Here is a 25,772-nt window from a genome sequence, read left to right as displayed (position 1 = left end):
GGGCTCAGTGTCACCCTATGTGGGCTCAGTGTCACCCTGCAGCGCTACAGGGACTCAGTGTCACCCTATGGCTCTACAGGGACTCAGTGTCACCCTATGGCTCTATAGGGGCTCAGCGTCACCCTATGTGGGCTCAGCGTCACCCCTTGGCGCTACAGGCGCTCCGCGTCACCCCGCGGCGCTCGGGGCCGTCCCGGGGACTCACGGGGACGTCACCGTCGCCGTCGCCGTCGCCGTCGGCCTCGTCGCGGGCGGCCCGCGCTCACGATGGACACGGCCGTCACCCGCCCGTACAGGTCGAGCGCCGCGAACGCGTTCTGGGGACGGGGCACCGCGTCACCCGCGGGGCGGGGACGGCGCCCCCGGGCTCCGCCCACCAGCCCCAAGCTCCTCCCACCGCGGGGTGACGTCATCCCTGGGCTCCTCCCACCAGCCCCAAGCTCCTCCCACTGGGGGGTGTCAGCCCCAGGCTCCTCCCACAAGGGGATGTCAGCCCCAAGCCCCTCCCACCAGGGGGTCATGTCACCCTCAGGCTCCTCCCACCAAGGAGGTGACATCACCCCTCCAAGCTCCTCCCACCGGGGGGTGACGTCACCCCTGGGCTCCTCCCACCAGCCCCAAGCTCCTCCCACCGGGGGGTGACGTCACCCCCCCGGCTCCTCCCACCGGGGGGGTGTCAGCCCCAGGCTCCTCCCACAATGTGGTGACGTCATCCCCAAGCTCCTCCCACAAGGGGGGTGACATCACCCTCCGGGGTCCTCCCACAAGAGGGTGTCAGCCCCAGGCTCCTCCCACAAGGGGATGTCAGCCCCAAGCCCCTCCCACCAGGGGGTCATGTCACCCTCAGGCTCCTCCCACCAAGGAGGTGACATCACCCCCCAGGCTCCTCCCACCAGGGGGTGACGTCACCCCTGGACTCCTCCCATAAGGAGGTGTCACCCCCGGGCTCCTCCCACAAGGTCATGATGTCACCCCCAGGCTCCTCCCACCGGGGGGCCTGATGTCACCCCAAGCTCCTCCCACAAGGGGGTGTCACCCCCAAGCTCCTCCCACTAGGGGGATGTCACCCCCCCAGGCTCCTCCCACCGGGAGGCTGATGTCATCCCCGGGCTCCTCCCACCAGGGGGTGATGTCACCCCCCGGGCTCCTCCCACTGGGGGAGTGTCAGCCCCAAGCTCCTCCCATAAGGAGGTGGCATCACCCCAGGCTCCTCCCACAGGGGAATGACATCACCCCCAGGCTCCACCCACAAGGGGGGAGCGAGCAGAGAGGGCGGTGATGTCAGCAACAAGCCCCGCCCACGAGGGATGACATCACCAAACATGGTGACATCACCCCCAGGCTCCTCCCACAAGGGGGGGGGTGAGCTCAGCGGGCTTGGTGACATCACCGCCAGGCTCCTCCCAGCAGGATATGACATCAGCAAACTCGCTGACATCACAACTCGGCCCCTCCCACGCAAGGTGGGGGCGTAGCGCACAGGTGACATCACAGCCGGTGATGACGTCACAGCAGCTGATGACGTCACAGCCTGCTGGCAGGTCCCAGCAGGGTGACCTGGTGGCCGTCCCAGCGCACGGTGACGTCACAGCGGCTGTCCCCAGGCAGTGACGTCACCGCGCAGTGACCTGGCATCTGTCCCCATGTGATGACGTCATCGCATGGTGACCTGCCATCTGTCCCCATCCTGGTCCCCGTGTGGTGACGTCACCATACGGTGACCTGGCATCTGTCCCCATGCGATGACGTCACCGCGCGGTGACCTGGCGCCTGTCCCCATCCCCATGCAGTGACGTCATCACATGGTGACCTGGCGCCTGTCCCTGTCTCTGTCCCCATGCAGTGACGTCACCGCGCGGTGACCTGGCATCTGTCCCCATCCTGGTCCCCGTGCGGTGACGTCACCATACGGTGACCTGGCATCTGTCCCCATGCGGTGACGTCACCACGGGGTGACCTGGCATCTGTCCCCGTCCCTGTCCCCATGCGGTGACGTCACCGCGCGGTGACCTGGCATCTGTCCCCATGCGATGACGTCACCGCGCGGTGACCTGGCGCCTGTCCCCATCCCCATGTGATGACGTCACCACGCAGTGACCAGGCATCTGTCCCCATTCCGGTCCCTGTGCGGTGACATCATCATGCAGTGACCTGGCATTTGTCCCCATGCGGTGACGTCACCGCAGGGTGACCTGGCATCTGTCCCCATTCTGGTCCCTGTGCAGTGACGTCACCATACAGTGACCTGGCATCTGTCCCCATGCAGTGACGTCACCGCATGGTGACTTGGCGCCTGTCCCCGTCCCCATGCGGTGACGTCACCGCGCAGTGACCTGGCATCTGTCCCCATTCCGGTCCCTGTGCGGTGACGTCACCACGGGGTGACCTGGCATCTGTCCCCATGTGGTGACGTCACCGCATGGTGACCTGGCGCCTGTCCCCATCCCCATATGATGATATCATCATGCAGTGACCTGGCATCTGTCCCCATGCGGTGACGTCACCATGGAGTGACCTGGCATCTGTCCCCATGCGGTGACGCCACCACATGGTGACCTGGCGCCTGTCCCCGTCCTCGCGCGGTGACGTCACCGTGCGGTCCCCGGTCCCCGTCCCCGCGCGGTGACGTCACTGCATGGTCCCCGTCCCCGTCCCGCGCGGCGCCATCCCCGTGTCCCCACCTTGGCGACGCCGGTGGCCGCGGGCCCCATGTCCTCGCCGTCCACCAGGATGTGCATGGAGTCGTCGGCGCAGCGCTTCACCCCCACGCGGTTCCCCACCTGCGGCGGCACCCGGCGTCACCCGGCGTCACCCGGTGTCACCTGGTGTCACCCGGTGTCACCCGGCGTCACCCGGCGTCACCCGGTGCCACCCGCCGCTGCCCTGGCGACACCCGGGGACACCCAGACCCCTCCGGGGACACCCAGGGGCTCCCCAGGGACACTCAGACCCTCCAGGGACCCCCCATGTCACCCCATGTCACCCCATGTCACCCCATGTCCCCATGTCCCCCCCCACATCCCTATGTCCCACAATGTCCCCCCCACATCTCCATGTCCCCCCGTGTCCCCCATGTCCCCCCCATATCCCCCCTCACCGCCAGCCTCCCCAAGTCCACTCCGTAGTTGTGTCCCCTTGTGTCCCCATGTCCCCATGTCCCCATGTCCCCCCCATGTCCCCCCCTCACCGCCAGCCTCCCCAGGTCCCCATGTCCCCATGTCCCCCCATGTCCCCATGTCCCCATGTCCCCCCTCACCGCCAGCCTCCCCAGGTCCACTCTGTAGTTGTGTCTCCATGTCCGCCCATGTCCCCATGTCCCCCCCCGTCCCCCCCCCTCACCGCCAGCCTCCCCAGGTCCACTCCGTAGTTGTGTCCCCATGTCCCCATGTCCCCATGTCCCCCCATGTCCCCATGTCCCCCATGTCCCCTCCATGTCCCCATGTCCCCCCCATGTCCCCCCCATGTCCCCATGTCCCCCATGTCCCCATGTCCCCCCCTCACCGCCAGCCTCCCCAGGTCCACTCCGTAGTTGTGTCCCCATGTCCCCATGTCCCCATGTCCCCATGTCCCCACGTCCCCCCCATGTCCCCCCCGTGTCCCCATGTCCCCCCCATGTCCCCCCCTCACCGCCAGCCTCCCCAGGTCCACTCCGTAGTTGTGTCCCCATGTCCCCATGTCCCCATGTCCCCATGTCCCCACGTCCCCCCCATGTCCCCCCCCGTGTCCCCATGTCCCCCCCATGTCCCCCCCTCACCGCCAGCCTCCCCAGGTCCACTCCGTAGTTGTGTCCCCATGTCCCCCCCGTGTCCCCGTGTCCCCATGTCCCCCCCATGTCCCCCCCGTCCCCCCCCTCACCGCCAGCCTCCCCAGGTCCACTCCGTAGTTGTGTCCCCATGTCCCCCCCGTGTCCCCGTGTCCCCATGTCCCCCCCATGTCCCCCCCGTCCCCCCCCTCACCGCCAGCCTCCCCAGGTCCACTCCGTAGTTGTGTCCCCGTGTCCCCCCATGTCCCCATGTCCCCCCCATGTCCCCCCCGTGTCCCCATGTCCCCCTGTCCCCCCCCTCACCGCCAGCCTCCCCAGGTCCACTCCGTAGTTGTGTCCCCATGTCCCCCCCGTGTCCCCCCATGTCCCCCCCATGTCCCCCTGTCCCCCCCCTCACCGCCAGCCTCCCCAGGTCCACTCCGTAGTTGTGTCCCCATGTCCCCCCCGTGTCCCCCCATGTCCCCCCCATGTCCCCATGTCCCCCCCCCCTCACCGCCAGCCTCCCCAGGTCCACTCCGTAGTTGTGTCTCGCCATCCGCCCCCCCCGCCGCACCTCGGCCCCCGCCACCACCCACGTGGGGCGCGCGGGGGGGTCGAGCAGGGAGGCGGGCAGCGCGGGGGGGGCGGGGGGGCCCTGCCCGGGGGGCGGGGCCGTGAGCCCCACCCGCACCGAGCCCGCCCAGCGCGGGTCCAGCGCCTCGATGCGCACCTGGGGGCGGGGCCTCGTCAGGGGGCGGGGCCACGCGGAGCTCCGCCCCCCCCCGGATACCCCTTACATTGAGAGCTGGGGGCCTGGGGTTGAATGGGGAGGGGCTGGGGGGCGGGGCTAAGTCAGGGGGCGGGGCCGCGAGCCCCACCCGCACCGAGCCCGCCCAGCGCGGGTCCAGCGCCTCGATGCGCACCTGGGGGCGGGGCCTCGTCAGGGGGCGGGGCCACGCCGGGAGGCTCCGCCCCCCCGGTTACCTCCTTCACTGAGAGCTGGGGGCTTGGGGTTGAATGGGGAGGGGCTGGGGGGCGGGGCTAAGTCAGGGGGCGGGGCCACGCCGGGAGGCTCCGCCCCCCCGGTTACCCCCTTCATTGACAGCTGGGGGCCGCGGGTTGAACGGGGCGGGGCCACACCGCGGGGCAGGGCCAAGACAGGGGGCGGGGCCACGCGGAGCTCCGCCCCCCCGGTTACCCCCTTCATTGAGAGCTGGGGGCCTGGGGTTGAATGGGGAGGGGCTGGGGGGCGGGGCTAAGTCAGGGGGCGGGGCCGCGAGCCCCACCCGCACCGAGCCCGCCCAGCGCGGGTCCAGCGCCTCGATGCGCACCTGGGGGCGGGGCCTCGTCAGGGGGCGGGGCCGCGCCGCGGGGCGGGGCCGCGCCGGGAGGCTCCGCCCCTCCCGGTTACGCCCTTCGTTTAGAGCTGGGGGCCGCGGGTTGAAGGGGGGGGGGTGGCTCGGGGGCGGGGCTAAGTCAGGGGGAGGAGCTAAGACAGGGGGCGGGGCTATCAGCCCCACTCGCACGGAGCCGGCCCAGTACCTTGATACGCACCCGGGGGCGGGGCCTGCTCAGGGGGCGGGGCCACGCCGGGGGGCTCCGCCCCTCCCCGCCCCCCCCCCAGTTACCCCCTTCATTGAGACCTGGGGGCTTGGGGTTAAAGGCAGGCACTGGGAGGCGGGGCTTAGGAAAGGGGCGGGGCTTGGCCGGGGGCGTCAGTCAGGGGGCTCCATCTGGCTCCGCCCACCCATCCCCCTGCATCCCCCCCCCCCCCCCCCAAATTGAGATCTGGGGCCTTGGGGTTAAAGGGGGGACCTGGGAGGTGGGGCTAAAGCAGGGGGAGGGGCTTTATGGGCGGGTCTCCTCCTGGCTCCTCCCACCCCTCGCCCTTCTGCTGCACATTGGTTGCTTGGAGTGGAATGGGGGGTGGGGCTTAGTGGAGGGGCGGGGCTTAGCAGAGACTGAGGCTTGGGGGTAGGGCTTGCAGGGGGCGGGGCTGCGTCTGGCTCCTCCCACCCCTCCTGCACATGGAGCGGTTGGGGGCGGGGCTTGGCGGGGGGAGGGGCTCGTGGGGGCGGGGCCTCACGGTGTCCCCTGTCCCTGCCTGGGGAGGGGTCCCCAACACCGCGTGTCCTCCCCCCCGGTGTCCCCCCCCCATGTCCCCCTGCCCTCCCTGCGTCCCCGCCCTGGTGTCCCCATGGTCCCCCCACCGTGTCCCCACGGTGTCCCCATGGTGTCCCCGCTGTGTCCCCCCCCCGTGTCCTCATGGTGTCCCCACGTCCCCGCGTGTCCCTGCATGTCCCTGCCATGTCCCCACACTGTCCCCATGGTGTCCCCATGGTGTCCCCGCTCTGTCCCCCACCGTGTCCCCATGGTGTCCCTGCGTGTCCCTGCGTGTCCCTGCTGTGTCCCCCTCATGTCCCCACGGTGTCCTCATGGTGTCCCCACGTCCTCGCGTGTCCCTGCATGTCCCTGCCATGTCCCCACAGTGTCCCCATGGTGTCCCCACAGGGTCCCTATGGTGTCACCACATCCCTGCGTGTCCCTACCATGTCCCCACGGTGTCCCCCCCATGTCCCCATGGTGTCCCCATGGTGTCCTCATGGTGTCCCCACGTCCCCGCGTGTCCCTGCATGTCCCTGCCATGTCCCCACAGTGTCCCCCAGTGTCCCCACGGTGTCCCCCCGGTGTCCCTGCTGTGTCCCTCCCATGTCTCCACGGTGTCCCCACAATGTCCCCATGGTGTCCCCACGTCCCCGCGTGTCCCTGCATGTCCCTGCCATGTCCCCACAGTGTCCCCCAGTGTCCCCACGGTGTCCCCCCGGTGTCCCTGCTGTGTCCCCCCCATGTCTCCACGGTGTCCCCACAATGTCCCCATGGTGTCCCCCTTGCTATCCTTGCATCCCTGTATGTCCCTGCCATGTCCCCTCGGTGTCACCCACATGTCCCTGTGGTGTCAGGCCCATGTCCCCGCAGTGTCACCCCCCATGTCCCCCCTGTGTCCCTATGATGTCTCTGCCATGTCCCCTCCATGTCCCCGCAGTGTCACCCCCCCATGTCCCCATGGTGTCCCCCCCATGTCCCCCCATGTCCCTGCGGTGTCCCCATGGTGTACCCCCTGTGTCCTTATGGTGTCCCCACAGTGTCCCCCCCATGTCCTTGTGTCCCCCCCATGTCCCCGCGGTGTCCCCATGGTGCCCCCCCCGTGTCCGCTCTGTGTCCCCATGGTGTCCCTGCCGTGTCCCCCCCATGTCCCTGTGTCCCCCCCATGTCCCCACAGTGTCCCCGTGGTGTCCCTGGGGTGTCACCCCACCGTGTCCCCCCATGTCCCCCCCACGTCCCCCCTGTGTCCCCGTGGTGTCCCCGTGGTGTCACCCCCCGTGTCCCCATGGTGTCCCTGCCGTGTCCCCCCCATGTCCCCACATGTCCCCGCGTGTCCCCTCTGTGTCCCCACATGTCCCCGCAGTGTCACCCCCCATGTCCCCCCATGTCCCCATGGTGTCCCCCCCCCGTGTCCCCGCAGTGTCACCCCCTGTGTCCCCTCCGTGTCCCCTCCATGTCCCTGCATGTCCCCCCCCATGTCCCCCCCCCGTGTCCCCGCAGTGTCCCCGCAGTGTCACCCCCCATGTTCCCCCATGTCCCTCCCATGTCACCCCCCGTGTCCCCATGGTGTCCCTGCCGTGTCCCCTCCATGTCCCCGTTGTGTCCCCATGGTGTCCCCACCGTGTCCCCGCGGTGTCCCCGTGGTGCCCTCCCCATGTCCCCTCTGTGTCCCCATGGTGTCCCTGCCGTGTCCCCCCAATGTCCCTGTGTCCCCCCCATGTCCCCGCGGTGTCCCCGTGGTGTCACCACCCCGCGTCCCCGTGGTGTCCCCGTGGTGTCCCCCCCTTGTCCCTGCCGTGTCCCCCCCGTGTCCCCGCGGTGTCCCCACGGTGTCCCCGTGGTGTCCCCCTCATGTCCCCCCATGTCCCCCCCATGTCCTTGCAGTGTCCCCCCCATGTCCCCGCAGTGTCCCCATGCTGTCCCCCCCTGTGTCCCCCCATGTCCCCGTGGTGTCCCCCTGGTCCCCCCCATGTCCCCGCTGTGTCCCCATGGTGTCCCTGCCGTGTCCCCACCATGTCCCCGCAGTGTCCCTCCCTGTGTCCCCCTGTGTCCCCCCCATGTCCCCGTGTCCCGCGGTGTCCCCCCGTGTCCCCCCCGTGTCCCCCCCATGTCCCCGTGGTGTCCCCCCCGTGTCCCCCCATGTCCCCCCGTGTCCCCCCGTGTCCCCCCGTGTCCCCCCCCGTGTCTCCCCGTGTCCCCCCCATGTCCCCGCGGTGTCCCCCCCGTGTCCCCCTGTGTCCCCCCATGCCCCCCCGTGTCCCCCCATGTCCCCGCGGTGTCCCCCCCGTGTCCCCCCATGTCCCCGTGGTGTCCCCCCCGTGTCCCCCCGCGCACCTCGAAGGCCTCCCCCGGCCGCAGGGCGCAGCTGCTGAACAGCAGCCCGTGGCTGTAGCCGGCGACGCGGGCGGCCCGGCAGCCCTCGGCCTCCAGCGCCACGTTGCGCCCGCAGCTGCCGTGGAAGCGGTGGGTGACACCGGGGGCTGCGGGGACAGCGCTGTCACCTCCCCGGGTCACCTACCCGGGTCACCTCCCCTTGTGTCACCTCCCCTTGGGTGACACCGGGGGCTGCGGGGACAGCGCTGTCACCTCCCCGTGTCACCCCATGGGTCACCTCCCCTTGTGTCACCTCCCCTTGGTGACAAACTGTGCCCCGAGACACCCAGTCCCATTGTGCCTTATGGCCGTGGGAGCGGTGGGTGACACCGGGGGCTGCGGGGACAGCGCTGTCACCTCCCCGGGTCACCTACCCGGGTCACCTCCCCCTGTGTCACCTCCCCTTGGTGACAAACTGTGTCCCGAGACACCCCTGTCCCATTGTGCCCTATGGGCATGGGAGCGGTGGGTGATGCCGGGGGCTGCGGGGACAGCGCTGTCACCTCCCCGGGTCACCCCATGGGTCACCTCCCCCTGGGTCACCTCCCCCTGGTGACAAACTGTGCCCTGAGACACCCCTGTCCCATTGTGCCCTATGGCCATAAGAGCGGTGGGTGATGCCGGGGGCTGCGGGGACAGCGCTGTCACCCCCCATGTCACCTACCCGGGTCACCTCCCCTTGTGTCACCTCCCCTTGGTGACAAACTGTGTCCCGAGACACCCCTGTCCCATTGTGCCCTATGGGCATGGGAGCGGTGGGTGATGCCGGGGGCTGCGGGGACAGCGCTGTCACCTCCCCGTGTCACCTACCCGGGTCACCTCCCCTTGTGTCACCTCCCCCTGGTGACAAACTGTGTCCCGAGACACCCCTGTCCCATTGTGCCCTATGCCCGTGGAAGCGGTGGGTGACACCCGGGGCTGCGGGTGCCACTCACCGGGTGACAACAGCGGGAAGGACACCCCAACAACCGCAACAGCACCCACCAGGTGACAACAGCAGGAAGGACACCCCAACACCCCCTACAGCACCCACCGGCTGACAACAGCGGGAAGGACACCCCAACACCTCCAGCAGCACCCACCGGGTGACAACAGCAGGAAGGACACCCCTACAACACCCACCGGGTGACAACAGCGGGAAGGACACCCCAACACCCCCTACAGCACCCACCGGGTGACGGCGGCGGGAAGGACTTCTCGGTGCCGCTGCCGCTCGACAGGCTGTTGTCCCCGGCGCCGGTGACACCCGAGGCGCCGGTGATGGACACCTGCACGCACTGCCCGTACAGGTCGACGACGGCGAACACCTCTGCGGGAACGGCGGCGTCAGGCGGCGGGCGGCTGTACCTACCCCCACAGCCACCGAGGGAGTACCCGTGGGCGGCTGTAGCTCCCCCTACCACCTAGGGGGCAGCTGTAGCTACCTCCCACCACCAAGGACACCCAGGGGTGGCGGTAGTTACCCCCCAGCACCAAGGGGCACCCGTGGGCAGCTGTAGCTACTCCCTATCACCAAGGGGGCGGCTGTAGCTACCCCTCACCACCACAGAAGTGTCTGTGGCTCCCCACCACCACCACAGGGGCGGTGGTAGCTACACCTCTACTCCCAATCACACCCGGAGGCGGCTGTAGCTCCCCCCAATCACCCCTGCGAGTGGCTGTAGCTCCCTCTCAGCGCCACGCCAGCGACTGTAGCCCCCCACCACCACCACAGCAGGGCCTGTAGCTACACCCCTACCCCCAGTGGCACCCGCGGGCGGCTGTAGCTCACCCAGTGGCAGCCTGGGGGTGGCTGTAGCTCCCCCCACCACCACAGCAGTGCCTGTAGCTACAACCTACCACTGAGTGGCTGTAGCTACACCCCTACACCCAGTGACACTCGGGGGCGGCTGTAGCTTCCCCCCAATCGTCCCCGCAGGTGCCTGTAGCTCTCCCCCACCGCCACGCCAGTGACTGTAGCTGCCCCCCACCACCACGACAGCACCTGTAGCTACACCCCCACGCCCAGCAACACCCGCGGGCGGCTGTATCTCACCCGGCGGCAGCCCGGGGGTGGCTGTAGCTCCCCACCACCACCATGGCAGCGCCTGTAGCTACACCCTACCACTAAGTGAGCGGCTGTAGCTACACCCCCACGCCCAGCAACACCCGCGGGCGGCTGTAGCTGCCCCCAATCACCCCCCGCGAGTGACTGTAGCTCCCCCACCACCACCACGACAGCACCTGTAGCTACACCCCCACCCCCAGCAACACCCGGCGGCAGCCCAGGGGTGGCTGTAGCTCCCCACCACCACCATGGCAGCGCCTGTAGCTACACCCCCACGCCCAGTGACACCCAAGGGCAGCTGTAGCTCCCCTCAGTCACCCCTGTGGGTGGCTGTATCTCCCCCTCAGCACCACAGCAGCGCCTGTAGCTACACCCCTACTCCCAGCAACACCCGCGGGCGGCTGTGTCTCACCCGGCGGCGGCTGTAGCTCACCCAGCGGCAGCCCGGGGGTGTCTGTAGCTCCCCACCACCACCACGGCAGCGCCTGTAGCTACACCCTACCACTAAGTGAGCGGCTGTAGCTACACCCCCACGCCCAGCAACACCCGCGGGCGGCTGTGTCTCACCCGGCGGCAGCCCGGGGGTGGCTGTAGCTCCCCCCCCCCACCACACCAGTGACTGTAGCTCCCCACCACCACCACGGCAGCGCCTGTAGCTACACCCCCACGCCCAGCAACACCCGCGGGCGGCTGTGTCTCACCCGGTGGCAGCTGTAGCTCACCCAGCAGCAGCCTGGGGGTGTCTGTAGCTCCCCACCACCACCACGGGAGCGCCTGTAGCTACACCCTACCACTAAGTGAGCGGCTGTAGCTACACCCCCACGCCCGGCAACACCCGCGGGTGGCTGTAGCTCACCCGGCAGCAGCCTGGGGGTGGCTGTAGCTCCTCCCCATCGCCACACCAGTGACTGTAGCTGCCCCCCACCACCACGGCAGCGCTTGTAGCTACACCCCCACGCCCAGCAACACCCGCGGGCGGCTGTGTCTCACCCGGCGGCAGCCCCGCGCAGGCCACGCCCTGGTCGGCGCCGTCGATGAAGTAGCGCAGCTCCCCGGCCGCCGTGCGCATCATCCCGATGCGCGACCCCGCGCCCAGCGCGTCCAGGTCGCAGCCGTAGTTGTTGCGCGTGGTGTTGCCGTCCTGCATGATGGCCGTGCCGCTGCAGGGGGGACACGGGGACGGGGACAGCGATCAGGGGGGCGACGGGGAGCGGGGGCGGCGGGGGGACGTGGGGGCGTATGGGGGCATGGGGGACATGGGGGACATATAGGGGACATGGGGGGCATGGGGACGTGGGGGACATGGGGACATGGGGGACATGGGGACATGGGGGACGGGGACAGCGCTCAGGGGGGTGACGGGGAGCGGGGGCGGCGGGGGGACGTGGGGACGTGGGGGGCATATGGGGGACATAGAGGACATGGGGGACATGGGGACATGGGGGGCATATGGGGGACGTGGGGATGTGGGGGACATGGGGGATATGGGGGATATGGGGACGTGGGGGACATATAGGGGACATGGGGGACATGGGGACATCTGGGGGACACGCAGCACACATGGGGACACAGGGGACATGGGGACATGGGGGACATGGGGACATGGGGGGCATATGGGAGACATGGGGGACATATGGGGGACGTGGGGACGTGGGGGACATGGGGCATCTGGGGGACATGGGGGACATGGGGGACACGGGGACGTGGGGGACATGGGGGACATGGGGACATGGGGGACATGGGGGACATAGGGGACATGGGGACATGGGGACATGGGGGACATGGGGGACATGGGGACATGGGGGACGTGGGGACGTGGGGGACACGGGGACGTGGGGGATATGGGGGATATGAGGACATGGGGGACATGGGGACATGGGGGACGTGGGGACGTGGGGGCATATGGGGGACGTGGGGGACATGGGGGACATGGGGGACACGGGGTCGTGGGGGACATGGGGCGTCTGGGGGACATGGGGGACATGGGGGACACGGGGACGTGGGGGACATGAGGGACATGCAGGATATGGGGACATGGGGGACATAGGGACATGGGGGACATGGGGACGTGGGGGACATAGGGGACATGGGGGACATGGGGACATGGGGGACATGGGGGACATGCAGGATATGGGGACATGGGGGACACGGGGGACATGGGGGATATGGGGACGTGGGGGGCATATAGGGGACGTGGGGGACATGGGGGACATGGGGGACATGGGGACATCTGGGGGACACGCAGCGCACATGGGGACACGGGGGACATGGGGGACATGGGGGACGCAGGGACATGGGAGACATGGGGGATATGGGGACATGGGGACATGGTGGTGTCTGGGGGACATGGGGGCGTCTGGGCGACATGGGGGACGCGGGGACATGGGGGACATGGGGACGTGGGGACACAGGGGACATGGGGGCATATGGGGGGCATGGGGGACATGGGGACGTGGGGGGCATATGGGGATGTGGGGGACACGGGGGACATGCAGGATATGGGGACATGGGGGACATGGGGCGTCTGGGGGACACGGGGGACATGAGGGACACGGGGGCATGGGGGACATGGGAACATGGGGACACGGGGGCATCTGGAGGACATGGGGGACATGGGTACGTGGGGGACATGGGGGACACGGTGGACAAGGGACATCTGCGGGACATGGGGACATCTGGGAGACATGAGGACACAGGGACATCTGGGGACATGGGGGGCATGGGGGACATGGGGGACAGGGGGACATGAGGGCGTCCGGGGGACGCGGGGACACGGGGGCATCAGGCAGACGTGGGGGGACATGGGGGCATCTGGGGGACATGGGGACATGGGGGACATGGAGACACGGGGGACATGGGGACATCTGGGGACATGGGGACGTGGGGGACACAAGGACACGTGGGAGACGTGGGGATGTGGAGGCGTCTGGGGGACACAGGGACATCTGGGGGACATGGGGGACATGGGGGACATGGGGACATCTGGGGAACATGGGGGCACAGAGACACGCGGGGGACATGGGGACACTCAGGAGACCCTCAGAGGACACTTGGGGGAGACGCAGGGGACCACAGGGGACATGGGGACACACAGGGGGCCAAGGGGACACTCAGGGGGACACGGGGACATACGGGGACACCTACGGGGACACTCAGGGGAGCGATGGGGACACTTGGGGACAGATATGTCCCCTTGGGGACAGGCAGGTGGCCTGGGGACAGATGCGACCCCCTGGGGACACACGTGGCTCTTTGGGGACAGACGTGGCCCCTTGGGGACCCACGTCTGTCCCCACGCCACCCCTGGAACCCCAGGGACCCCTTGGGGACCCCTTGGGGACACCTTGGGGACACCTTGGGGACACCTTGGGGACACGGTCACCTCAGCATCCAGGTGTCATAGTCGATGTCCGTCATGGTGTTGGGGAACTCCAGGTCCTCGGGGCGGATGGCGGTGACACCTGCGGGGACACGGCGGGGCTGTCACCGGCGGGGGGGGGACATGGGGACACCCCCTTGGGGACAGGGCGCAGGGGCTGCCTGAGGGTGGCAGCAGCGACGGGACGGGGGGCCCCGTGTTGTCCCCTCCATGTCCCCAAAGGTCCCTGCTCGATGGTGGCAGCAGTGGCAGGACTGGGGTCCCTGTGTGTTGTCCCCTCTGTGTCCCCAAATGTCCCCTCCATGTCCCCTCCCATGTCCCCAAACGTCTCTGCTCGACAGTGGCAGCAGTGGCAGGACTGGGGTCCCTGTGTGTTGTCCCCTCCATGTCCCCAAATGTCCCCTGTGCTGTCCCCTCTGTGTCCCCTGAGTGTCCCCCCCATGTCCCCACACGTCCCCACTTGATGGTGGCAGCAATGACGGGACGGGTGTCCCCATGTGTTGTCCCCTCCATGTCCCTGAGTGTCCCCACATGTTGTCCCCTCCATGTCCCCACACGTCCCTGCTCAACGGTGCCAGCAGCGGGAGGACAGTTGTCCCCACGTGCTGTCCCCAAATGTCCCCATGTGCTGTCCCCTCCATGTCCCCAAATGTCCCCTCCGTGTCCCCAAACGTCCCTGCTCAACAGTGACATCAGTGACAGGACGCGGTGTCCCCCAGCCTGTCCCCTCCGTGTCCCCACATGTCCCCGCTTGACGGTGCCAGCAATGACAGGATTGGGGTCCCCACGTGTTGTCCCCTCCGTGTCCCCAAATGTCCCCTCCATGTCCCCAAACGTCCCAGCGACAGGATGGGGGTCCCTGCGTGCTGTCCCCTCCATGTCCCCAAATGTCCCTGCTCGACAGTGGCAGCAGTGACAGGACAGGGTGTCGCCCACACTGTCCCCTCTGTGTCCCCTGAGTGTCCCCTCCATGTCCCCACATGTCCCCACTCGACGGTGCCAGCAATGACAGGACTGGGGTCCCCACGTGTTGTCCCCTCTGTGTCCCCAAATGTCCCTCGCGCCGTCCCCTCCATGTCCCCAAATGTCCCCTCCACGTCCCCTCCATGTCCCCAAACGTCACCCGCGCCGTCCCCTCCGTGTCCCCCGATGTCCCCGCGCTGTCCCCTCCATGTCCCCCAATGTCCCTGCGCTGTCCCCTCCGTGTCCCCCAATGTCCCCCGATGTCCCCGCCGTGTCCCCAAACGTCCCCCGCGCCGTCCCCGCCGTCCCCCCCGCTGTCCCCGCGCTGTCCCCAACGTCACCGGCCTCGATGGAGCCCGACCAGCGATCGACCATCTTCTGGATGACGATCTCGAAGAGCTCCCCGTCCCGCAGCGCCCTGGGGACAGGGGGGACACGGGGGGTTGGGGACACCGCGGGGACCCTGCAGTGTCACCAACCCCCCCCCCCCCCGTGTCACCAACCCCCTGCAGTGTCACCAACCCCCCCCCGGGTGTCCCCAACCCCCCCCCCGGTGCCACCAACCCCTCCCCGGTGTCCCCAACCCACCCTCGGTGTCACCAACCCCCCCGGTGTCACCAACCCCCTCCCAGTGTCCCCAAGCCCCCCCTGGGGTCCCCAATGCCACCAGTGTCACCACAACCCCCCCCGTGTCCCCAGCGTGTCCCCTGAGTGGCCCCGTGTGTGGGGGAGGCTGGGGGGGTTGGGGACATGGGGGGATGTTGGGGACACCGGGGGGGGTTGGGGACATTTGGGGACACTTGGGGACACTTGGGGACACCAACCGGTTGGAGATGACGATGGCGTCGTTGAACTCGGAGCGGCAGTTGTGCCGCAGGGCCGGGGTTGGGGACACGGGGACGGGGTTGGGGACACTCGGGGACACTCGGGGACACTTGGGGACACTTGGGGACACTCGGGGACACCGACCGGTTGGAGATGACGATGGCGTCGTTGAACTCGGAGCGGCAGTTGTGCCGCAGGGCCGGGGTTGGGGACACGGGGACGGGGTTGGGGACACTCGGGGACACTTGGGGACACTCGGGGACACTTGGGGACACCGACCGGTTGGAGATGACGATGGCGTCGTTGAACTCGGAGCGGCAGTTGTGCCGCAGGGCCGGGGTTGGGGACACGGGGACGGGGTTGGGGACACTCGGGGACACTCGGGGACACTCGGGGACACTCGGGGACAGGGAGGTGACACCGACCGGTTGGAGATGACGATGGCGTCGTTGAACTCGGAGCGGCAGTTGTGCCGCAGGGCCGGGGTTGGGGACACGGGGACGGGGTTGGGGACACTTGGGGACACTTGGGGACACTTGGGGACAGGGAGGTGACACCGACCGGTTGGAGATGACGATGGCGTCGTTGAACTCGGAGCGGCAGTTGTGCCGCAGGGCCGGGGTTGGGGACACGGGGACGGGGTTGGGGACACCTGGGGACACTCGGGGACACTCGGGGACACTTGGGGACACTTGGGGACACCGACCGGTTGGAGATGACGATGGCGTCGTTGAACTCGGAGCGGCAGTTGTGCCGCAGGGCCGGGGTTGGGGACATGGGGACGGGGTTGGGGACACTTGGGGACACTTGGGGACACTCGGGGACACACGGGGACACTTGGGGACAGGGAGGTGACACCGACCGGTTGGAGATGACGATGGCGTCGTTGAACTCGGAGCGGCAGTTGTGCCGCAGGGCCGGGGTTGGGGACACGGGGACGGGGTTGGGGACACGGGGACGGGGTTGGGGACACCTGGGGACACTCGGGGACACTCGGGGACACTTGGGGACACTTGGGGACACCGACCGGTTGGAGATGACGATGGCGTCGTTGAACTCGGAGCGGCAGTTGTGCCGCAGGGCCGGGGTTGGGGACATGGGGACGGGGTTGGGGACACTCGGGGACACTCGGGGACACTTGGGGACACTCGGGGACACTTGGGGACACTCAGGGACACTCGGGGACACTTGGGGACACCGACCGGTTGGAGATGACGATGGCGTCGTTGAACTCGGAGCGGCAGTTGTGCCGCAGGGCCGGGGTTGGGGACACGGGGACGGGGTTGGGGACACTCGGGGACACTCGGGGACACTTGGGGACACTTGGGGACACCGACCGGTTGGAGATGACGATGGCGTCGTTGAACTCGGAGCGGCAGTTGTGCCGCAGGGCCGGGGTTGGGGACATGGGGACGGGGTTGGGGACACTCGGGGACACTCGGGGACACTTGGGGACACTCGGGGACACTTGGGGACACTCAGGGACACTCGGGGACACTTGGGGACACCGACCGGTTGGAGATGACGATGGCGTCGTTGAACTCGGAGCGGCAGTTGTGCCGCAGGGCCGGGGTTGGGGACACGGGGACGGGGTTGGGGACACTCGGGGACACTCGGGGACACTCGGGGACAGGGAGGTGACACCGACCGGTTGGAGATGACGATGGCGTCGTTGAACTCGGAGCGGCAGTTGTGCCGCAGGGCCGGGGTTGGGGACACGGGGACGGGGTTGGGGACACTCGGGGACACTTGGGGACACTCGGGGACACTCGGGGACAGGGAGGTGACACCGACCGGTTGGAGATGACGATGGCGTCGTTGAACTCGGAGCGGCAGTTGTGCCGCAGGGCCGGGGTTGGGGACACGGGGACGGGGTTGGGGACACTCGGGGACACTTGGGGACACTCGGGGACACTTGGGGACACTTGGGGACACCGACCGGTTGGAGATGACGATGGCGTCGTTGAACTCGGAGCGGCAGTTGTGCCGCAGGGCCGGGGTTGGGGACACGGGGACGGGGTTGGGGACACTCGGGGACACTTGGGGACACTTGGGGACACTTGGGGACACTTGGGGACACCGACCGGTTGGAGATGACGATGGCGTCGTTGAACTCGGAGCGGCAGTTGTGCCGCAGGGCCGTGCGGCCCCCGTTGGTGATGACCGCGTTGCTCCCGTGCAGCTGGTGGAACCGCAGGTCACTCGACGTCCCCTCCGGGGACGGGGACCCCGGGGAGCCCGGGGTGGCCCCCGGTGACGCCGTGGCGCCCGGTGGGGCCAGCTCTGCTGGGGACATGGGGGGGACGTGGGGACATGGGGGGACACGGGGACATGGAAGGACATGGGGGGACATGGGGACACAGGGGGACACGGGGGGACATGGGGACATAGGGGGACACGGGGGGACACGGGGACATGGGGGGACATGGGGACATGGGGGGAGACGGGGGGAGACAGGGGGACACAGGGGACATGGAAGGACACAGGGGGACATGGGGACATAGGGGGACATGGGGGGAGACGGGGGGAGACAGGGGGACACAGGGGACATGGAAGGACACAGGGGGACATGGGGACATAGGGGGACATAGGGGGACATGGGGGGAGACGGGGGGAGACAGGGGGACACAGGGGACATGGAAGGACACAGGGGGACATGGGGACATAGGGGGACATAGGGGGACATGGGGACATGGGGACATAGGGGGACATGGGGACATGGAAGGACACGGGGGGACATGGGGACACGGGGACACAGGGGGACATGGGGACATGGGGGACACGGGGGGACACGGGGACATAAGGGGACATGGGGACATGGAAGGACACGGGGACATAGAGGGACATGCGGACATGGGGGGACACGGGGGGAGACGGGGACACGGGGGGACATGGAAGGACACGGGGACACGGGGGGACATGGGGACACAGGGGGACACGGGGGGACATGGGGACATGGGAGGACATGGGGACACAGGGGGACATGGGGACATGGGGGGACATGGAAGGACACGGGGGGACATGGGGACATAGGGGGACACAGGGGGACATGGGGACATGGGGGACATGGGGACATGGAAGGACACGGGGACACGGGGGGACATGGGGACACAGGGGGACACGGGGGGACATGGGGACACGGGGGGACATGGAAGGACACGGGGACATAGGGGGACATGGGGACACATGGGGACACATGGGGACATGGGGGGACATCGGGATGGGGTGACATAGGGGGGCAGGAAGGGGGCGTAGAGGGACAAGGGGACAGGGGACAAGGTGACAGTGGATGGGGGGACAGGGACAGGGGACAGAGAGACGGGGACATGGGGACAAGGGGACGGGGGATATGGGGACACAGGGACATGGGGACACGGGGACAAGGGGACAGGGTGACACGGCGACAGCGGATGGGGGACAGGGACAGGGGACAGAGAGACAAAGGGACAGAGGGACACAGGGACATGGGGACATTGGAACACAGGGATGGGGGAGAGGGGACACAGGGACAAGAGGACAAGGGGACAGGGGGACATGGGGACAAGGGGACAGAGGGACACGGGGACAAGGGGGACATGGGAACACAGGTATAGGGGGACAGGGGACACAAGGACAAGGGGACACGGGGACAGGGGGACAGGGGGACATGGGGACAGAGGGACATGGGGACAAGGGGACAGGGGGACAGGGGGACATGGGGACAGAGGGACATGGGAACAAGGGGGATATGGGGACAAGGGGACAAGGCAACAGAGGACAGGGGGACACAGGCACAAGGGGACATGGGGACGGGGGTCATGGGGACAAGGGGACAGGGGACAGAGAGACAAAGGGACACAGGGACACAGGGACGGGGACACACAGGTCAGGCTCGCAGCACCCCCTTATTGTCATTGTCCCCATGTGTCCCTTCCCCCCCCGTGGTGACACGGAGCTCTGGGGACACCCCTGTCACCCCCGGCTGCCTCCTGGTGTCCCCAGGACCCCCAAACGCCTCCCCCCTCCGCAGTGTCCCCAAGCCCCGGTGTCCCCTCAAACCTGCAGCTTGGTGTCCCCAAGTGTCCCCAAGGCCACCCCAGAGTCCCCAAACTCCCCCTCCTGGTGTCCCCAAGCCCCCCGTAGTGTCCCCAAACCCGCCTCCCGGTGTCCCCAAGCCCCCCGTGTCCCCTCAAACCCACACCTTGGTGTCCCCAAGCCCCCCGTAGTGTCCCCAGGTGTCCCCAGGACCCCCATAGTGTCCCCAAACCCACACCCCGGTGTCCCCAAGCCCCCCGTGTCCCCTCAAACCCGCACCTCGGTGTCCCCAGGACCCCCATGTCCCCCAAACCCCTCCCGGTGTCCCCAGGACACCCATAGTGTCCCCAAACCTGCCTCCTGGTGTCCCCAAGCCCCCCATGTCCCCTCAAACACCCCCCCCGGTGTCCCTAAGTGCCCCATAGTGTCCCCAAACCCCCCTCCCGGTGTCCCCGAGCCCCCCGTGTCCCCCGAAACCCCCCACCCAGTGTCCCCAAACCCCCCTCCCGATGTCCCCAAGCCCCCTGTGTCCCCTCCACCCCCCCTCCTGAGGTCCCCAAGCCCCCCGTGTCCCCCCAAACCTCCCTCCTGGTGTCCCCAGGACCCCCATAGTGTCCCCAAACTCCCCCCCCCGGTGTCCCCAAACTCCGCCCCCCGGTGTCCCCAACCCCCCTCTCGGTGTCCCCAAACCCCCCCCCCGGTGTCCCCAAGCCCCCCGTGGTGTCCCCAAACACCCCCCCCAGTGTCCCCAAACCCCCCCCATGGTGTCCCCAAACCCCCTCCCGGTGTCCCCAGGACCCCCATAGTGTCCCCAACCCCCCCCCCCATGGTGTCCCCAAACCCCCTCCCGGTGTCCCCAGGACCCCTATAGTGTCCTCAAACTCCCTCCCAGGTGTTCCCAAACCCCCCCCCGGTGTCCCCAAACCCCCCCTCCCGGTGTCCCCAAGCCCCCCATGGTGTCCCCAAACCCCCCCTGTGGTGTCCCCAACCCGCCCCCCGGTGTCCCCAAACCCGCCCCCCGGTGTCCCCAAACCCCCCCCCCCCCCGGTGTCCCCAAGCCCCCTGTGGTGTCCCCAAACACCCCCCCCAGTGTCCCCAAACCCCCCCCATGGTGTCCCCAAACCCCCCTCCCGGTGTCCCCAAACCCTCCCTCCCAGTGTCCCCAAGCCCCCCATAGTGTCCCCAAACCCCCCCCCCCCGGTGTCCCCAAACCCCCCTCCCGGTGTCCTCAACCCCTCCCCTCCTGGTGTCCCCAACCCCCCCCCCCGGTGTCCCCAAACCCCCTCCTGGTGTCCCCAAACCCCCCCCCCCGGTGTCCCCAAACCCCCTCCCTGGTGTCCCCAACCCCCCTCCCGGTGTCCCCAAACCCCCCCCTCCCAGCGTCCCCAAGCCCCCCGTGGTGTCCCCAAACACCCCCCCCAGTGTCCCCAAACCCCCCCCATGGTGTCCCCAAACCCCCTCCCGGTGTCCCTAGGACCCCCATAGTGTCCCCAAACGCCCTCCCAGGTGTCCCCAAACCCCCCTCCCGGTGTCCCCAAACCCCCTCCCCGGTGTCCCCAAACCCCCCCTGTGGTGTCCCCAACCCGCCCCCCGGTGTCCCCAAACCCCCCCTCCCAGTGTCCCCAAGCCCCCCGTGGTGTCCCCAACCCCCCCCCCCCACCGCGTCCCCGCGTCCCCTCACCGCCGTCCTCCACGATGGTGGCCTGGGCCGCCTGGCCGTAGAGGTCGACCACGGCGAAGACGTTGGCGGGGACGTTCCAGGCGGCGGGTCCCTGCGCCACCCCGTTGACGAAGAAGTGCAGGGTGCCATCGTCGCGGCGCACCACGCCCACGGTGTCACCGGCCTGGGGGACGCCCGCGTCACCCGCTGTCACCCGGGGTCCCCCGCGGGTCCCCTCCCGGTGTCCCCGCACCTTGAGGCGGTCCAGGTTGTGGCCGTACTCGTCCAGGACGGTGGTGCCGTTGTGCATGACGCCGTTGCCCGTCATCATCCACGTCCCTGCGGGGACACGGGGACAGCGTGAGGGGGTGGCACCTTGGGGACAAGGGCGGCCTCGCTTGGGGACAATGAGGGGGCCGGGAGGGCCACCGAGGCCACCCTGGGGACACCAGGGAGCTCCGAAGTGCCACCAAGGCCACCTTGGGGACAGTGGGGACCCAGAGGTGCCATAGAGGCCACCTTGGGGACAGTGAGGACACCAGAGTGCCACCAAGGCCACCTTGGGGACACTGGGGACACCGGAGCACAACCAAGGCCACCTTGGGGACAGTGGGGAGCACAGGAGGGCCACCAAGGCCACCCTGGGGACACTGGGGACACTGGAGCACCACCAAGGTCACCTTGGGGACAGTGGGGACCTAGAGGTGCCATAGAGGCCACCTTAGGAACAATGGGGACACTGGAGTGCCACCAAGGCCACCTTGGGGACAGTGGGGACTCAGAGGTGCCATAGAGGCCACCCTGGGGACACCGGAGCACCACCAAGGTCACCTTGGGGACACCAGGGACCCAGAAGCGCCATAGAGGCCACCTTGGGGACAATGGGGAGCCCGGGAGGGCCACCAAGGTCACCCTGGGGACACTGGGGAGCCCAGGAGAGTCACCAAGGCCACCCTGGGGACACTGGGGACACCGGAGCACCACCAAGGCCACCTTGGGAACAGTGGGGACCTAGAGGTGCCATAGAGGCCACCTTGGGGACACTGAGGAGGCCGGGAGGGCCACCAAAGCCACCTTGGGGACACTGGGGACACCAAAGCACCACCAAGGTCACCTTGGGGACAGTGGGGACCCAGAGGTGCCATAGAGGCCACCTTGGGGACAATGGAGAGGCCAGGAGGGCCACCAAGGCCACCCTGGGGACACTGGGGACACCGGAGCACCACCAAGGCCACCTTGGGGACAGTAGGGACCCAGAGGTGCCATAGAGGCCACCTTGGGGACAATGGGGAGGCCGGAGCGGCACCAAGGCCACCTTGGGGACAATGGGGACGCCGGAGCGGCACCAAGGCCATCTTGGGGACAATGGGGACCCAGGAGCACCACTAAGGCCACCTTGGGGACAGCAAGGAGCTCAGAAGTGCCACCAAGGCCACATTGAGGACAATGGGGAGCCCAGGAGCGCCACCAAGGTCACCCTGGGGACAGTGGGGAACACAGGAGGGCCACCAAGGCCACCTTGGGGATAGAGAGGAACTCAGAAATGCCACCAAGGGCACCTGGGGGACAGTGGGGAGCTCAGGAGCTCCATCAAGGCCACCTTGGGGACACTGGGGACCCAGAGGTGCCATAGAGGCCACCTTGGGGACAACAGGGACCCCAGAATCACCATGGAGGCCACCTTGGGGACCACCTCATGCTCTGAAGTGCCACCAAGGCTAGCCTGGTGGCACCAGGGGGGCCACCTTGGGGACAACAGAAGCACCATGTAGGCCACCTTGGTGGCACCAGGAAGCCCAGAAGCACCATGGAGGCCATCTTGGGGACTAGGTCATCCTATGAAGCTCCACCAAGGCCACCTTAGTGGCACCATGGAGGCCACTTTGGGGACCCCGCCATGCTCTGAAGCTCCACCAAGGCCACCCTGGTAGCACAGGGCAGCCCAAAAGCACCATGGAGACCCCCTTGGGGACAACATCATGCTATGAAGCTCCACCAAGGCCACCCTGGTGGCACCATGGAGGCCATCTTGGGGACAAACAGGGACCCCAGAAGCACCGTGGAGGCCACCTTGGGGACCAGGTCATCCTATGAAGCACCGCCAAGGCCATCTTGGTGGCACCATAGAAGCCACCCTGGGGACAACAGAGGACCCCAGAAGCACCGTGGAGGCCACCTTGGGGACCAGGTCATCCTATGAAGCACCACCAAGGCCACCTTGGTGGCACCATGGAGGCCACCTCGGGGACCCCGCCGTGCCCCGAAGCGTCCCCAAGGCCACGCGGCAGCACCCACCCGAGCGCAGGTTGGTCATGGTGGAGGGCAGCTGCAGGTAGGCCGGGTCGTGCGTGGTGACGCCGATCTCGATGGAGCCCGCCCACTTGTCCACCATCTTGTCGAGGCGCACGGTGAAGAGCTCGTTGTCGCGCAGCGCCCGCCCGCTCAGCGCCACGCCGTGGTTGAAGTCGTCGGTGGCGCTGGGGACACGGGGGGGACACGCGTGAGGGCGCGGGGACATCCAAGGGGGACGGGGACGCCGCGGGGACCAGGGCGGGGGGATGGAGGGATGGATGGAGGGATGGAGGACGTCAAGTCAAGACGAGGACGTGGTGGGGACCAGGGTGGATGGAGGGATGGATGGATGGAGGACGTCAACCTGGGACAAGGACATGGTGGGGACCAGGATGGAGGGATGGATGGAGGGATGGATGGAGGGATGGAGGACGTCAAGTCAAGACGAGGACAAGGTGGGGACCAGGGTGGATGGAGGGATGGATGGATGGAGGATGTGAACCTGGGACAAGGACATGGTGGGGACCAGGATGGAGGGATGGATGGAGGGATGGAAGGATGGATGGAGGACGTCAAGTCAAGACGAGGACAAGGTGGGGACCAGGGTGGATGGATGGATGGATGAATGGAGGGAGGGATGGAGGACATCGACCTGGGACAAGGACATGGTGGGGACAAGGACGGATGGACGGAGAGAGAGATGGATGGATGGAGGACGTCAACCCAAGACGAGGACACAGTGGGGACCAGGGTGGATGGATGGAGGGATGAAGGGAGTGATGGAGGACGTCAACCCGGGACAAGGACACGGTGGGGACAAGGATGGATGGATGGAGGGAGGGATGGATGGATGGAGGACGTCAACCCGGGACAAGGATGTGGTGGGGACAAGGATGGAGGGATGGATGGAGGGATGGAGGACGTCAACCCAAGACGAGGACACGGTGGGGACCAGGGTGGATGGATGGATGGGTGGAGGGATGAATGGATGGATGGAGGGATGGATGGAGGACATCGACCTGAGACAAGGACGTGGTGGGGACCAGGATGGATGGAGGGAGGGATGGATGGAGGGATGGATGGAGGATGTCAACCCAAGACAAGGACATGGTGGGGACCAGGGTGGATGGATGGATGGATGGATGGAGGACGTCAACCCAAGACGAGGACACGGTGGGGACCAGAATGGATGAATGAATGGATGGATGGAGGCATGGAGGACGTCAACCCAAGACAAGGACATGGTTGGGACCAGGGTGGATGGAGGGAGGGATGGAGGGATGGATGGAGGACGTCAAGTCAAGACGAGGACACGGTGGGGACCAGGGTGGATGGATGGATGGGTGGAGGGATGAATGGATGGATGGAGGGATGGATGGAGGACGTCAAACCGGGACAAGGACACGGTGGGGACAAGGATGGATGGAGGGATGGATGGATGAAGGGATGGATGGAGGACGTCAACCCAAGACAAGGACATGGTGGGGACCAGGGTGGATGGATGGATGGGTGGAGGGATGGACGGATAGATGGAGGGATGGATGGAGGACATCAACCTGGGACAAGGACATGGTGGGGACAAGGATGGATGGATGGATGGAGGGATGGATGGAGGGATGGATGGAGGACCTCAATCCAAGATGAGGACGTGGTGGGGACAAGGATGGATGGATGGAGGGATGGAGGGATGGATGGAGGGATGGATGGAGGGATGGATGGAGGACCTCAACCCAAGATGAGGAGGTGGTGGGGACAAGGACGGATGGATGGAGAGAGAGATGGATGGATGGAGGACGTCAACCCAAGACTAGGACGTGGTGGGGACAAGGATGGATGGATGGGTGGAGGGATGGACGGATAGATGGAGGGATGGATGGAGGACATCGACCTGGGACAAGGACATGGTGGGGACAAGGATGGAGGGATGGAGGGAGGGAGGGATGGAGGACGTCAATCCAAGACGAGGACATGGTGGGGACCAGGGTGGATGGATGGATGGAGGGATGGATGGAGGACGTGAACCTGGGACAAGGACATGGTGTGGACAAGCATGGATGGATGGATGGAAGGATGGATGGAGACATGGATGGAGGGATGGATGGAGGACCTCAACCCAAGATGAGGACGTGGTGGGGACAAGGACGGATGGATGGAGAGAGAGATGGATGGATGGAGGACGTCAACCCAAGACTAGGACGTGGTGAGGACAAGGATGGATGGATGGAGGGATGGATGGATGGAGGACGTGAACCTGGGACAAGGACATGGTGGGGACCAGGGTGGATGGATGGATGGGTGGAGGGATGAATGGATGGATGGAGGGATGGATGGAGGACATCGACCTGGGACAAGGACGTGGTGGGGACCAGGATGG

General features: G+C 67.5%; 1 protein-coding gene across 1 annotated transcript; it reads right to left on the bottom strand.

The window, feature by feature from the left end:
• Nucleotides 1–216: 216 nt before the first annotated feature.
• LOC148590664 (neuralized-like protein 4) lies at nt 217–23,583 on the bottom strand (the record flags this gene model as incomplete). Its single annotated transcript, XM_088538782.1, has 12 exons — nt 217–317; nt 2,682–2,780; nt 4,257–4,472; nt 8,180–8,325; nt 9,390–9,527; nt 11,256–11,425; nt 13,648–13,726; nt 14,949–15,025; nt 17,517–17,715; nt 21,128–21,290; nt 21,360–21,445; nt 23,402–23,583. Coding segments are annotated over 12 exons (1,656 nt in total), but the record flags the coding sequence as incomplete, so codon positions are not given.
• Nucleotides 23,584–25,772: the final 2,189 nt, after the last annotated feature.

This window comes from Tinamus guttatus, unplaced genomic scaffold (genome assembly GCF_059628265.1).
Source record: "Tinamus guttatus ecotype Peru unplaced genomic scaffold, ASM5962826v1 Tinamus_guttatus_pri_ptg001167l, whole genome shotgun sequence".
Classification (NCBI taxonomy): domain Eukaryota; kingdom Metazoa; phylum Chordata; class Aves; order Tinamiformes; family Tinamidae; genus Tinamus; species Tinamus guttatus.
The sequence above is the reverse complement of the archived record's forward strand: the minus strand, read 5'-3'. Positions and strand labels throughout refer to the sequence as shown.